Source organism: Nerophis ophidion, linkage group LG22 (genome assembly GCF_033978795.1).
Source record: "Nerophis ophidion isolate RoL-2023_Sa linkage group LG22, RoL_Noph_v1.0, whole genome shotgun sequence".
In the NCBI taxonomy this organism is placed as follows: Eukaryota; Metazoa; Chordata; class Actinopteri; order Syngnathiformes; family Syngnathidae; genus Nerophis; species Nerophis ophidion.
The window spans coordinates 7,932,378-7,948,299 of NC_084632.1; the positions used below are offsets into that span (position 1 = coordinate 7,932,378).

At 40.9% G+C, this 15,922-nt stretch overlaps 1 protein-coding gene across 1 annotated transcript; it reads right to left on the minus strand.

Moving 5' to 3' along the window:
- Positions 1-2,404: 2,404 nt before the first annotated feature.
- Positions 2,405-13,211, minus strand: cks2 (CDC28 protein kinase regulatory subunit 2). The gene is made up of 3 exons (XM_061883177.1): positions 13,037-13,211; positions 10,486-10,613; positions 2,405-2,752 (listed from the first exon to the last, which is right to left on the minus strand). The coding sequence occupies exons 1-3, from the start codon at positions 13,093-13,095 to the stop codon at positions 2,709-2,711; spliced, it is 231 nt and encodes a 76-aa protein (XP_061739161.1). The 5' UTR covers positions 13,096-13,211; the 3' UTR covers positions 2,405-2,708.
- Between the last annotated feature and the right edge of the window lie 2,711 nt (positions 13,212-15,922).

Consider the following 15,922-nt stretch of genomic DNA (forward strand, 5'->3'; position numbering starts at 1 on the left):
GTGGCAACTTGTCCAAGGTGTACCCTGCCTTCCCCACCTGCAGCTCAGATAGGCTCCAGAACCCCACAAGCAGTAGAAAATGGATGGGTATTTAATTTTTAATTCTTGTAAAAATTTAGTATTAACTGTGAGCTTTTTCTTTCTACTTGGGGATAGGCCCCTCCCACCTCCAAGTACATGCACCCGGGGTTAGGCCCCTCCCACCTCCAAGTACATGCACCCGGGGTTAGGCCCCTCCCACCTCCAAGTACATGCACCCGGGGTTAGGCCCCTCCCACCTCCAAAGACATGCACCTGGGGATAGGCCCCTCCCACCTGCAAAGACATGCACCTGGGGATAGGTTGATTGGCAACACTAAATGGTCCCTAGTGTGTGAATGTTGTCTATCTGTGTTGGCCCCGCCATGAGGTAGCGACTTGTCCAGGGTGTACGCCGCCTCCCGCCCGAATGCAACAGAGATAGGCTCCAGCACCCCCCTCGACTTCAAAATGGACAAGCGGTAGAAAATGGATGGATAGTTCAGCACTATCTCATTGCGCAAGTACATGATAAAATAATGCGACTTTGGGGGGTAAAAAAAGCTTATTTACATCCTAATTTAAGGACTAGATGATTGATAATGTATGACACACGGGTTTGTACATTTTTTTTCATGTCAATTAATACAATGACTTAATTTGGTGTAATAACAAATATATGCCACCAGAGGGAGACATTGCCGTTAAAGCTTTCATTGTATCATTAATTCATTAAATTAGAATGTGGTTTGACTAGATTAATAATCTGCATTCCCTGCAGAAAACAATATTTGATTGCGAATTCAAGCCATTAGGCGGCAATATGTATTAATTTTAAATATATTTATTAATCTATATGATGTCATAACAAATCTATACCACCAGAGCTCTGATACTATGTTAAAGCTTTATTTCATTGAATCATCTTAATTCGAATGTAGTTTGAGTAAATTAATAATCTGAATCCCCTGCAGAAAACACATTTATTAACAAATTCAAGCTGGCAATATGTATGTTTTTACATATATATTTTTTTAAATTAATCTAAATGGTGTAGTTTTTTAGATTAATTTAAAAAAAAAAAAAAATGGTGTAGTGGGCTTCACGGTGGCAGAGGGGTTAGTGCGTCTGCCTCACAATACGAAGTTCCTGCAGTCCTGGGTTCAAATCCAGGCTCGGGATCTTTCTGTGTGGAGTTTGCATGTTCTCCCCGTGAATGCGTGGGTTCCCTCCGGGTACTCCGGCTTCCTCCCACTTCCAAAGACATGCACCTGGGGATAGGTTGATTGGCAACACTAAATTGGCCCTAGTGTGTGAATGTGAGTGTGAATGTTGTCGGTCTATCTGTGTTGGCCCTGCGATGAGGTGGCGACTTGTCCAGGGTGTACCCTGCCTTCCGCCCGATTGTAGCTGAGATAGGCGCCAGCGCCCCCCGCGACCCCAAAAGGGAATAAGCGGTAGAAAATGGATGGATGGATAAATGGTGTAGTAACAAATATTTACCACCAGAGGGAGACACATTCCTTTAGTAGTTTAATCTATTGCAACACTTTGAGTTTATTGAAGCATTATCCCTACTTCTTAAATTAGGAAATGTGATTTTATTATGTAATTAATTTTAACTCCTTGCAGAATACTAAAATGTAATACCAGATACGAGCCATATATTACATATTTGTGTATTGTTTTATATTAAGTATTTCGGTGCACATTAATCTAAATGGTGTAGTAATAAATATTTACCACCAGAGGGAGACAAATTCCTTTAGTAGTTTAATCTATTGCAACACTTTTTATTGAAGCATTATCTCTACTTCTTAAATTAGGAAATGTGATTTTATTATGTAATTAATTTTAACTCCTTGCAGAATACTGAAATGTAATACCAGATACAAGCCATATATTACATATTTGTGTACTGTTTTATATTAAGTATTTCGGTGCACATTAATCTAAATGTAGTAACAAATATTTACCACCAGGGGTAGACAAATTCCTTTAGTAGTTTAATCTATTGCAACACTTTGAGTTTATTGAAGCATTATCTCTACTTCTTAAATTAGGAAATGTGATTTTATTATGTAATTAATTTTAACTCCTTGCAGAATACTAAAATAATGTAATACCAGATACAAGCCATATATTACATATTTGTGTATTGTTTTATATTAAGTATTTCGGGGCACTTGAGAGACTGAACACTGTGTATGGTGTTCCTAACTTTGTTGTTAATAATAATAATAATGAGAATTTATGTTTAGTTTGAAAGCCAACAGAAGAGTGAATGTTCAGTGAACTGAGCAGGTGTTGGTGACAAATACGGACTTCAAATGATGAGTTAACGCTTGTGTGGAGCAGCAGCCATAAGAAACATTACATCACGCAGTAAATTGTCAGATTTTAATTTGTTCACGGAAGAAAAAATATTTACAATTTGACACAAAGATGGACAGATAAAGATGAAACATGAAAAAAGTACACAAACAAAACATGTTAAAAAAAAAAATGTACAACTTAAGCTTCATGTTGGGCTATGGGGTCCTGCGGGCGGCACTCAGGACGCCCGTGGCAAACATCCAACACACTTTGTTCATTTCTGTGCCAGTGACAGGAATTTGAAAGAAACAATAACCCTTTTTGAGAAAAGATTTTGTGGTGCAGAAGGTCAGGTGACAAAGTGGAGAAACAGCTCAGTCCTTGGAGAGCGGTCTTCTGAAGAGCAGGATGTGGGGCTCTGCAGATAAACACGTTTTGTTAGAAATCAGCTTTTGTGGATTTCTGTGGCTACTGACAGCTGTAGCGCCCTCTATTGAAGACTTCAAACATTACAGCTACAATATCTTCAAGGTTTTATCATCATTAGACCAGGGGTCACCAACGCGGTGCCCGCGGGCACCAGATGAGTCGCCTGCTGGCCTGTTCTAAAAATAGCTCAAATAGCAGCACTTACCAGTGAGCTGCCTCTATTTTTTTTTAATTGTATTTATTTACTAGCAAGTTGGTCTCGCTTTGCTCGACATTTTTAATTCTAAGAGAGACAAAACTCAAATAGAATTTGAAAATCCAAGAAAATATTTTAAAGACTTGGTCTTCACTTGTTTAAATAAATTCATTTATTTTTTTTTTTACTTTGCTTCTTAAAACTTTCAGAAAGACAATTTTAAAGAAAAAATACAACCTTAAAAATGATTTTGAGATTTTTAAACACATATACCTTTTTACCTTTTCAATTCCTTCCTCTGCTAAATGTTTTATTGTAAAGAATAATAACTGCATTTTTAATTTAATTCTTCATTTTAGTTTCAGTTTTTTCAACAAAGAATATTTGTGAAATATTTCTTCAAACTTATGATTAAAATTCAAAAAAATTATTCTGGCACATCTAAAAAATCTGTAGACCCAAATTTAAATCTTATTTCAATTTTTTTTTTTTTTTTTCTTTAATTTTTGTGCTGGAAAATCTAGAAGAAATAATGATTTGTCTTTGTTAGAAATATAGCTTGGTCCAATTTGCAGATTACATTTTAACCTATTTAAAACATGTCATCAAAATTCTAAAATAAATCTTAATCAAGAAAAAATACTAATGTTCCATAATTTTTTTTTTTTTTCAAAAAGACTCGAATTAGCTTGTTTTTCCTCTTCTTTTTTTCGGTTGAATTTTGAATTTTAAAGAGTCGAAATTGAAGATAAACTGTTTTTTCGAGTTTTCTCCTCTTTTAAACCATTCAATCAAGTGTTTTTAAATCATTTATTCTCTACAAAAAACCTTACGTAAAATATGCTTCTGACGGAATGACAGACATAAATACCCTTTTTTTTTTTTACATATAAATTTATTTATTAAAGGTAAATTGAGAAAATTGGCTATTTCTGGCAATTTATTGAAGTGTGTATCAAACTGGTAGCCCTTCGCATTAATCAGTACCCAAGAAGTAGCTCTTGCTTTCAAAAAGGTTGGTGACCCCTGCATTAGATGAATGGACTTACTGACCAAAGGTTGCCAAGTCCCAGCAAAGACATTTGACTTGATGTTTTTCACAAAATGTACACAAACATGCTTGCCCGCCACATAAAAGTGTGTGAAATGTTACGGAGGTTCCAAGTGATGCTGCATAGTGCGCGCTTTAAATCACTTTTTACACACACACACACACACACACACACACACACACACACACACACACACACACACACACACACACACACACACACACACACACACACACACATTACAAGGAACTAGGGATGGTGACCTTTCACATTTGAACCAAATTTTCAACATGCGTGTTAATAATTTAAACCAATAATAATATAAGCTAAATCATTTCATATCACATTTAACAGTTAACTGATAAAGAAAAATGTGCTGTATGCTTTCATTTATTTTTGTCTTGGGTGTGTTGCCGTAATCAGGAAGTTGTCTTTGCCATGAGACAGTTTTTTTTTAAACCAGTCTTATCTTTTGTTGAGTCCTACAAACGGTTTGTACTGTAAGTGTTGTACTTAGTCCACAACAGTTGTTTGTTAGTTTTTATAGCTAAGTATGGGTTAGCAGCTAACCCATACTTGTCTTTTTGACTGAGAGAGCCAAGAAGCCAAATATTTAAAAATGTATTTCCGTAAGAGCCATATAATATATTTTTTTAACACTGAACACAACTAAACGCGTGCATTTTTAATTAAGACCAACATTTCTAGAGTATAATAAGTCTCTTATTCTTTGTAATAACTTTGTTATTCTGAAGCTAACTGTGGAGGGGGCGTGGCCCGCAGGCCTGCAGCGAACTGGGGTGTGCCAGGACTGGCCTCGAAAATCAGCGAGAGCTGCGTAGATGGCCCACCTGAGCCTTGTTATTTAATCCCCTGTCGCTCTGTTATAAGCAGCAGCCAGGAGGAGAGATGGGGTTGGGGCTGGAGCCAGAGCGCGAGCGAGAACGAAAGAGAAAATGACAATTGCTGGAAAGCAACTGAGAGACTTATTGAAAAATAAAACAATAGTGTAACCCTGAAACAGGCTCTCATGTCGGTGCTTGGTGGTCTGAAGAACCCCCAGGAGGGCAAGCCCCACACTAACCAATAATAAATGAATAACTTAACGCAACTTCTTGAACAGGTGCGGTAGTAAACAGATGGATGGACTAAAAATGCATGAGAATGTTTTATGTTTTGAACATTATTTTTAACACCTATTACAAGTGGAATTATTCGTTACTTATCATGTTAAGAAATGTCAGCTCAGATTTATCAGAGAGCCAGATGCAGTCATCAAAAGAGCCACATCTGGCTCTAGAGCCATAGGTTCCCTAACCCTGGGTTAGCTAATGCTAATCAGTAGCAATGTAAATTAGCACCAAGCTAGCGCATTTTGGATTTTTCTTTATCTTTTTACATTATTTAACCACTGAAAATGTTGGTCATAATTCTGGCTCCCCTCAATGTTGGTGAGTGTTGAATGTCCTGGGAAGCCAAAAGGGTCTCAGTGATTAAAATGTTAATGTCATGATACTGTATTTCCTTGAATTGCCGCCAGGTGTATAGTATGCGCCTGCATAGAATTACTGCCGGGTCAAACTCGTTTCGCCAAATAATTAGCATATGCCTAGAATTTCCACCGGGTCAAACTCGTCACGTCACGAGTGACACTTCCCCTATCACCATTTTCAAAATGGAGGAGGCTTATTTCAATAATTTGAAATGGCACAAAGGGAAGAAGATTAAGAGCTATTCAGTAGGATTTAAGGTCCAAGCTATTAAATTTGCTAAAAAGAACAGTAAGCAGCTATGTTTTTTTTAATATACCGTAGCTGCGTGTGTCAAATATGAGTCATTAAATGACTCCCGGCCTCCTGGTGGTAGAGGGCGCTAGTGATCCTTCTTGTGACTACTCGGCTGCAGAAGAAGTGACAACAAGCAGCAAGAGTGAGCAGCGATGGTTTATTTTTTCCTGAGCTTGCATTTTTAACATGGAGGATTACATATCTAAAATAAAACAGTTTTCTAAACTGGACTTGCAATCAAAGCAGGAGGTAATAAAGGAAGATCTCCATCAAGACAGAGAGACTTTTAAAACTGAAGAAAGATAAGGAAGACTTCTATAAACAAGTTATCGATACTTTTGATCAGAAGGAGCTGCGCATGGACTTCTTTTATAAGTAAAAGTAAGACCATAATAAAGTTTTTTTTATTAAATGTGCTTTTAATGATGGTTTCCTTACATCACAATTTTTAAGCGCAGGCCTAAATTTACCGCATGCCTTTGGTAAACGCCGGAACGAGAAGAGGTTTTAAATCAATTAGCGCCCCGGCGGCAATTCAAAGAAATACGGTATTTTTTTTTTAAAATTGAACATTTAAATATTTATTTATCAACTTAAGATCTATCAATTGCCAGAAAGTTTAAAATGTTTCTTGCCTCCCAAAAAATGGCAAAAACACAAGCATTTTCCCCCTAATGGATTATTTGATGTGACGTAATTGGAGCCTAAATTAAGTAAATGTTTCATAACTTTGCCAGACAGTAAACTCAGACTAAAAGGTCCTCTTTCATATAAGCAGTGCACCCAAAAAGTATTCACAGCGCTTCGCTCTTTCTACATTTCATGTTACAGCCGTGTGCCAAAATGGAATAAATTCATTTCTGTCCTCAAAATTCTACACACAATACCCCATGACAATGTGAAAGTTTTTGTTCAGACTTTTTTTGCAAATATATTTAGAAAAAAAATACTAAGTATTGAATTGAATTGAATTGTATTTATATAGCGCTTTTCTCTAGTGACTCAAAGCGCTTTACATAGTGAAACCCAATATCTAAGTTCCATTTAAAGCAGTGTGGGTGGCACTGGGAGCAGGTGGGTAAAGTGTCTTGCCCAAGGACACAACGGTAGTGACTAGGATGGCGGAAGCGGGAATCGAACCTGCAACCCTCAAGTTGCTGGCACGGCCGCTCTACCAACCGAGCTATACCGCCCCACAAGTGATCCCGGCCTTTGCCATGAAGCTAAAAAGTGAGCTGAGGTGCATCAGCATCCTTGAGATCTTCCTACAGCTTCATTGGAGTCCAGCTGTGGTGAATTCATGTCACCTGTCCATATAAAACTTGACAGTGCACAGCATGGCACAAACCAAGGATCAAGTCCAAGGAATTGTCTGTAGACCTCACAGCCGTATATCTGGGGAAGGGCACGGAAAAATGTGTGCTAACTTGAAGGTCCCAAAAAGCACAGCGGCCTCCATCATCTCTTAATAAAAGAAGTTTGGAACCACCCGTATTCTTCCGAGAGCTGGTCGGCCGTCTTAACTTAGTGATCGGGGGAGAAGGGCTTGATTCAGGGAGGTGACCAAGAACTTGCTAGTCTCTCTATCAGAAAGTGGAGAGAGGTGAACATTCCAGAAGGACAACCACCAATCAGGCCTGTATGGTAGAGATGTCAGACGGAAGCCATTTCTTCGTAAAAAAAGTTTGCCAAAATCCACCTGAGAGACTTTCTGACCACAAAAAACCAAATTCTCAGGTCTGACGAGACTTTGGCGTGAATGTCAGACCAACATCATCCCGACAGTGACGTGGGGTGGCGGCAGCATCATGATCTGGGGGTGGTTTTCAGCGACAGGAACCGGGAGACGGGTTAGGATAGAGGGAAAGATGAATGCAGCAATGTAGAGAGACATCCTGGGTGGAAACAAACGCTTCCCATCCAAAGATAGGTGTGCCACGCTTGTGGCATAGTATTTAAATAGACTTACATCCACAAGGTATTGAACAGGGTGTCTGAATACTTAAAGGCCTACTGAAACCCACTACTAGTGACCACGCAGTCTGATAGTTTATATATCAATGATGAAATATTAACATTGCAACACATGCCAATACGGCCTTTTTAGTTTACTAAATTACAATTTTAAATTTCGTGTTGAAAACATCGCGGTATGATGACGCGTGTTCCAGCCCGATCCCAGCTATAAGTCGCCTGCCTTAAACGCATAATTACACAGTATTCTGGACATCTGTGTTGCTGAATTTTCTGCAATTTGTTCAATTAATAATGGAGACGTCAAAGAAGAAAGATGTAGGTGGGAAGCGGTGGATTGCGGGTGCCTTTAACAACACAGAAACAGCCGGTGTTTCCTTATTTACATTCCCGAAGGTGAAGCTTTACTATGGAACAGAGCAGTCAAGCGAACACGGTTCTCTACCACATGTCAACCAGCAGGTTTCGGTGAGAAAATTGTGGTAATAAGTCGGCTCTTAATGTAGACATGAGCAGAGCTTGCGTCGTTCCTCGTGCAGCTGTCAAAGAGACAACTGCGGACTCTCTTGCCTCCTCCGACCAGCTGCCCCCGAACATGGGATGCTTCCACCGTGGAGGAGGGGGAAAAAAAAGTTCAGCCCGGCCTGACTGGCTACTTTCACTTCGCCTCGTCGAGAAACGTGGCTTTCCTCAGAGACACTGGCGGTCACAATACACGTGGCCATACCCCTCCGACTTTCAGGTACGACCATATAATCTCACTAAAACACTAGTAACACAATAAGCAGATAAGGGATTTTCCAAAATCTTTCTTTTTTTTCCCCCCTAGTCTTTCACTCTCACGTTCCTCATCCACGAATCTTTCATCCTTGCTCAAATTAATGGGGAAATCGTCACTTTCACGGTCCGAATCGCTCGTGCTGCTGGTGTCCATGATTGTAATCATCCCGAACGTGGGATGCTTCCACCGTGGAGGAGGGGGAAAAAAAGCTCAGACCGGCTGCCTTCGCTTCACCTCGTCGAGAAACGTGGCTTTCCTCAGAGACATTGGCGGTCACCACACACGTGGCCACACCCCTCCAACTTTCAGGTACGACTATATAATCTCACTAAAACACTAGTAACACAATAAGCAGATAAGGGATTTTCCAGAATTTTTCTTTTTCTTTCCCTAGTCTTCACTCTCACTTTCCTCATCCACAAATTTTTCATCCTCGCTCAAATTAATTGGGAAATCGTCACTTTCACGGTCCGAATCGCTCGCGCTGCTGGTGGCCATGATTGTAATGAATGTGAGGAGCCCTCACGCCGGTGACGTCACGCACACATCATCTGCTTTTCCCAGTAAAGGCAAGGCTTTTTTATTAGCGCTTAAAAGTTGCGAACTTTATCGTGGATGTTCTCTACTAAATCCTTTCAGCAAAAATATGGCAATATGGCGAAATGATCAAGTATGACACATAGAATGGACCTGCTATCCCCGTTTAAAGAAGAACATCTCATTTCAGTAGGCCTTTAAAGACATGTGATTTGTGTTGTTTGTATTTCGATAAATATGGGCAGCATGGTGGAACAGGGGTTAGTACGTGTGCCTCACAATACAAAGGTCCTGGGTTGGATTCCTGGGCTCGGGATCTTTCTGTGTGGAGTTTGCATTTTCTCCCCGTGACTGGGTGGGTTCCCTCCGGTTACTCCGACTTCCTCCCACTTCCAAAGACATGCACTTGGGGATAGGTTGATTGGCAACACTAAATGGTCCCTAGTGTGTGAATGTTGTGTGTTTATCTGTGTTGGCCCTGCGATGAGGTGGCGTCTTGTCCAGGGTGTACCCCGCCTCCCGCCCGAATGCAGCTGGGATAGGCTTCAGCACCCCCCGCGACCCCCAAAGGGACAAGCGGTAGAAATGGATGGATAAATAAATATGCTAATGACAAAAACGTTCACAATGTCATCATGGGGTATTATGTGGAGAATTTTGAGGACAAACATTGTTACTTGTGTAATGGCGTTCATGGACTAGGGAAGTGTGGCCAACCCCACCTGGCTTTTAGTCATCAGTGTGCAGGAGGAGCAATCGCATTAATGGCTTGGACACTGCACTTTTTGGGACGGGTGTGTCTCGTGTGTGGGCGTGGCTACTTCTGGTCACTGGGCATGTCTCGCGTGTGTGGGCGTGGCCACTTCCGGTCACTGGGTGTGTCTCGTGTGTAGGTGTGGGTACTTCCGGTCACTGGGTGTGTCTCGTGTGTGGGCGTGGCCACTTCCGGTCATTGGGCGTGTCTCGTTTGTAGGCGTGGCTACTTCCAGTCACTGGGTGTGTCTCGTGTGTGGGCGTGGCTACTTCTGGTCACTGGGTGTGTCTCGTGTGTGGGCGTGGCCACTTCCGGTCATGGTATGTGTCGTGTGTAGGCGTGGCCACTTCCGGCCACTGCGCGTGTCGTGTGTGGGCGTGGCTACTTCCGGTCACTGGGTGTGTCGTGTGTAGGCGTGGTTACTTTCGGTCACTTGGCGTGTCTCGTGTGTGTGGGCGTGGCTACTTCCGGTCACTGGGTGTGTCGTGTGTAGGCGTGGTTACTTCCGGTCACTGGGTGTGTCTCGCGTGTGTGGGCGTGGCCACTTCCGGTCACTGGGCGTGTCTCATGTGTGTGCGTGGCCACTTCCGGTCACTGGGGGTGTCTCGTGTGTGTGGGCGTGGCTACTTGCGGTCACTCACCTGGCTTGTGGATCATGTAGTGAATCCATCCTTGGCTCTGCTGGACGCCGAGGCCTCGCCACTCGTCCTCGGACATGAGCTGAGACGCAGGCACCAGCTTGGACAGCTGCTTCGGTAACACCACGTGCCTGTCGGGGGAGACGACGGTAGAACTTACTAGAACAGGAGCGTCAAACATACGGCCCGCAATCGGGTTTTATTCGGCCTGCGTGATGAGTTTGCTAAGTATGAAAATGAGCCGACATTTTTTAATGTAAGAAACTGCTGTTCTAAATGTGTCCACTAAATGTCGCAATAGCAAATCTTTGTGTCTGTAGATCAGGGGTCGGCAACCCGCGGCTTCGGAGCCGCATGCAGACCTTTGATCGCCCTGATGTGGCTCAGCCGCGTACTTGCTACCCCCCCCCCCCCTCTTTTTTTTTTCCTCAAGAAGGTTTACGGATTTCAGTGCTTCTCCCAGGGACAACATTTTCTCACGGATGACAATAATGATGGCGTGCCGAAATTCGTGCTCTCTGAGACATGTCATCTCGCCTGCCTTTACACATTGCTATCTACATGCCGGCCGGTCACAAGTAATATGCGGCCTCGGTTGGTAGAGTGGCCGTGCCAGCAACTTGAGGGTGGCAGGTTCGATTCCCGCTTCCGCCATCCTAGTCACTGCCGTTGTGTCCTTGGGCAAGACACTTTACCCACCTGCTCCCAGTGCCACCCACACTGGTTTAAATGTAACTTAGATATTGGGTTTCAATATGTAAAGCGCTTTGAGTGAACTAGAGAAAAGCGCTATATAAATATAATTCACATCACTTACATGAAAGTGACTGCAAGGCATACTTGTACAACGGCCATACAGGTTACACTGAGGGTTGTGATATAAACAACTTTAAAGGCTTACTGAAACCCACTACTACCGACCACGCAGTCTGATAGTTTATATATCAATGATGAAATATTAACATTGCAACACATGCCAATACAGACGGTTTACTTTATTAAATTACAATTTTAAATATCCCGCGGCGTTTCTTGTTAAAAACGTCGCGGAATGATAACGTGTTTGTGACGTCTCGGGTTGGAGCGGACATATTAGCCAGCACCACTCACGGCTAAAAGTCGTCTCTTTTCATCACGCAATTACACAGTATTTTGGATATCTGTGTTGCTATATCTTTTGCAATGTGTTCAATTAATAATGGAGACGTCAAAGAAGAATGCTGTTGGTGGAAAGCGGTGGAATGCAGCTGTCTTTAGCACCGAAACACAGCCGGTGTTTCTTTGTTTGTTGTGTAGCTTTAACACCGAGCGGTCAAGCGAACATGTTTCTCTACGTCAACCAGCAAGCTTTTGGATGGGAAAATTGTGATATTAAGTCGGCTCTCACCGGAGACTTGAGTGGATCATGCGACTTCCTCCTGTAGCTGTCAAAAAGGCAGCTGTGATCTTGGCTCCTCTCATAGACACTGGCGTTCACCACAGCCCTCCGACTTTCAGGTATGACTTTATGATCTCACTAAAACACTATTAACACAATAAGCCGATAAGGGATTTTCCAGAATTATCCGAGTAAATGTGTCTAATAACATCTGAATCGCTCACACTGCCGCACCTGAAGCCGTCGCCTTTTCTTTTTGGTGCTTCACTCTAACTTTCCTCATCTACGAATCTTTCATCCTCGCTCAAATTAATTGGGGACTCGTCGCTTTCTCGGTCCGAATTGCGCTTGCTGCTGGTGGCTATGATTATAAACGTGGTGAGTATGTGAGGAGCCTTACAACCAGTGACGTCACGTGCACATCGTCTGCTACTTCCGGTAAAGACAAGGCTTTTTTTATCAGCGACCAAAAGTTGCGAACTTTATCGTCAATGCTCTATACTAAATCCTTTCAGCAAAAATATGGCAATATCATGGAATTATCAAGTATGACACAGAATGAACCTGCTATCTCCGTTTAAATAAGAAAATCTCATTTCAGTACGCCTTTAACACTGACTAATATGCGCCACACTGAGAACCCACACCAAACAAGATTGAGAAACACATATCGGGAGAACATCCGCACCATAACACATCAGAATAAATACCCCGAATCCCGTGCATCCCTAACTCTTCCGGGCTACATCATACACCCCGCTACCACCAAACCCCGCCCACCTCAACCGATGCACGGTTTCTAAGTTATTGTGCCGTGATTTTACCCTTCCTGGCCCACTTGGGAGTAGATTTTTCTCCATGTGGCCACCGATCTAAAATGAGTTTGACACCCATGTTCTAAAAGGTGTTTGTTTGTTTTAGAGGCGGGGCGTAACAATGTTTGTTTGTTTTAGGGGCGGAGCTTAACAATGTTAGCGTCCCGACGAAAAAATGAGGTTTAGCAACTATTAGTCGTGCTGTAACAGGACACGCCATTAAGTCAACGAATTAATTAAAAAAAAAAGCTTGAAATGACATTTAGTTGAGTAAAATAACCGAAAATAGTTGAAAAATATTTACTACTCGTGCTACGTGTTCAAAGGAGTCAGGAGGAGCAGCTAGCTTAGCAACATTTACCTGTACTCGAAGGCGTCGTCGGTGTACTTGTCCGAGTAGTAAATCTCCTTTTTGGACATTTTTGCAGTTAAATGTCTTGGAAAAGTCAAGTTGTGTCCGTAGGAAAAGAGCTAGGATGACAGACTGACGCCCAACTGCAGCGTTTCCCAGGCGCAGGATTCGAAATGCAAACGGCTACCCGCCTTCTTCTGATTGGTCGAAACAAAAATGTGACAACTTCTTAGCCAATCAGAATGGTCCAAATTCGCTGACGCAATCCTTTCTTCTTCGGTGGATTGAGTCTTTACAGACCCATGGCCGCCATCTACTGGCTAGTTACGCAAACTCATTTAGCAAATGTAAACAATATACAGCAGTGTTTTTCAACCTTTTTTGAGCTAAGGCACATTTTTTGCTTTGGAAAAAAGCGGAATCACACCACCAGCAGAAATCACAATTGTCGCAATTTTTGGATATGACTTTAAAGCAGGGGTCACCAACACGGTGCCCGCGGTCGCCTGTAAGGACCAGATGAGTCGCCCGCTGGCCTGTTCTAAAAATAGCTCAAATAGCAGCACTTACCAGTGAGCTGCTTCTATTTTTTTAATTGTATTTATTTACTAGCAAGCTGGTCTCGCTTTGCTCGACATTTTTAATTATAAGAGAGACAAAACTCAAATAGAATTTGAAAATCCCCAAAAAATAATTTAAAGACTTGGTCTTCGCTTGTTTGAATAAATTCATCTATTTTTTTTCATTTGCTTCTTATAACTTTCAGAAAGACAATTTTAGAGAAAAAAAAATACAACCTTAAAAATGAGTTTGGGATTTTTAAAGACATATACATTTTTACCTTTTGAATTCTTTCCTCTTCTTTCCTGACAATTTAAATCAATGTTCAAGTAAGTTTATTTTTTTTACTGTAAAGAATAATGAATACATTTTAATTTAATTATTCATTCTAGCTTCTGTTTTTTCAACGAAGAATATTTGTGAAATATTTCTTCACACTTATTACGGTTAAAACAAAATAAAAATATTCTGGCAAATCTAGAAAATATTTAGAATCAAATTTAAATCTTATTTCAAAGTCTTTTGAATTTCTTTTACATTTTTTGTTCTGGAATATCTAGAAGAAATAATGTTTTGTCTTTGTTAGAAATATAGCTTGGTCCAATTTGTTATTCTAACAAAGTGCAGATTGGATTTTAACCTATTTAAAACATGTCATCAAAATTTTAGAATTAATCTTCATCAGGAAAAATCACTAATGATGTTCCATACATTTTTTTTTTCAAAAAGATTCCAATGAGCTAGTTTTTCCTCTTCTTTTTTTCAGTTGAATTTTGAATTTTAAAGAGTCGAAATTGAAGATAAACTATGTTTCAAAATTTTATTTTCATTTTTTCCTGTTTTCTCCTCTTTTAAACCGTTCAATTAAGTGTTTTTTCAACATTTATTCTCTACAAAAAAAATTCTGTAAAAGGAAAAAAAAAAGTATGACGGAATGACAGACAGAAATACCCATTTTTTTATATATACCGTATTTCCTTGAATTGCCGCCGGGTCACCAATTAATTTAAAACCTCTTTTCACTCTTGTGCTTACCAAAGGCATGCGGTAAAAGTAAGCATGCACTAAATATTTTAAAACCTCTTCTCACTCCGGCACTTACCAAAGGTATGCAGTAAAAATTTGAGTGTGATGTAAGCTTGGACCTTAAATCCTACTGAATAGCGCTTAATCTTCTTCCCTTTATGCGATTTCCCACTTCTACTTAGTTTTAGCAATCAAGAATATTTCAGTTGTTTTTGAACTGTGATGACGTGGCGACTTGTCCAGGGTGTACGCCGCCTTCCGCCCGATTGTAGCTGATATAGGCTCCAGCACCCCCCGTGACCCCAAAGGGAATAACCGGTAGAAAATCGATGTATTATTGTTCTTTGTGGGGACATTGTTGATTGTCATGTACGGATGTACTTTGTGGACGCCGTCTTTGCTCCGCAGTAAATCTTTTCTGTCGTCCAGCATTCTGGTTTTGTTTACTTTGTAGTTCAGTTTTACTTTTGTTCTGCATAGCCTTCCCTAAGCTTCAATGCCCTTTCTTAGGGGCACTCACCTTTTGTTTATTTTTTTGTTTAAACATTTAATTCCCTTTTTTACCTGCACACTGCCTTCTCCTGTTTCCAACATCTACAAAGCATTTAGCTACCGGCTGCCACCTACTGATATGGGAGAGTATTACACGGTTGCTCTAGACAACACCGACACTCAACAACACATCATTTGCAGACTACAATTACTGGTTTGCAAAAAACATTTTTTTTTGCCCCAAATAGGTGACATTAGATCATCTCCCACGGCACATCGGATCGTATCTCACGGCACACTAGTGTGCCGCGGCACAGTGGTTGAAAAACACTGACATACAGAACCCCGATATATATATATATATATATATATATATTTTTTTTTTTTATCACTCGATTCCTATTTTCTGTGTACATAGTATCACTAACTTTTATTCATATACGGTATTTATATTAGTTCTACTCTCAACATTATTACATTAGTTTGATATGTTTTGTAAATGTACACAAAATATAAAACCATTTATTAAAATAATAGTACATATAATAGCAAAACTAATGATAAATAAATGAAACAATGCAGCTGTCACCACTGGGTGAAGTCTTGTCTGGTTTCATGTTGTCTTGTCATTTCCTGTTTTATTTTGAAAGGTTAACTCTCCCTCTCGTTTCAGGTCACTTGCCCTTCCTCCCGTGTCACTGGTCTGATGTCTCTCCTGATTGCCTGATTGTGCCCACCTGTGTCACCCTCCCTCACGTGTATAAATGTCTCTTCCTCCTCTTGTCTTGTGCCAGAGTATATCGTCTCGCTACGTGT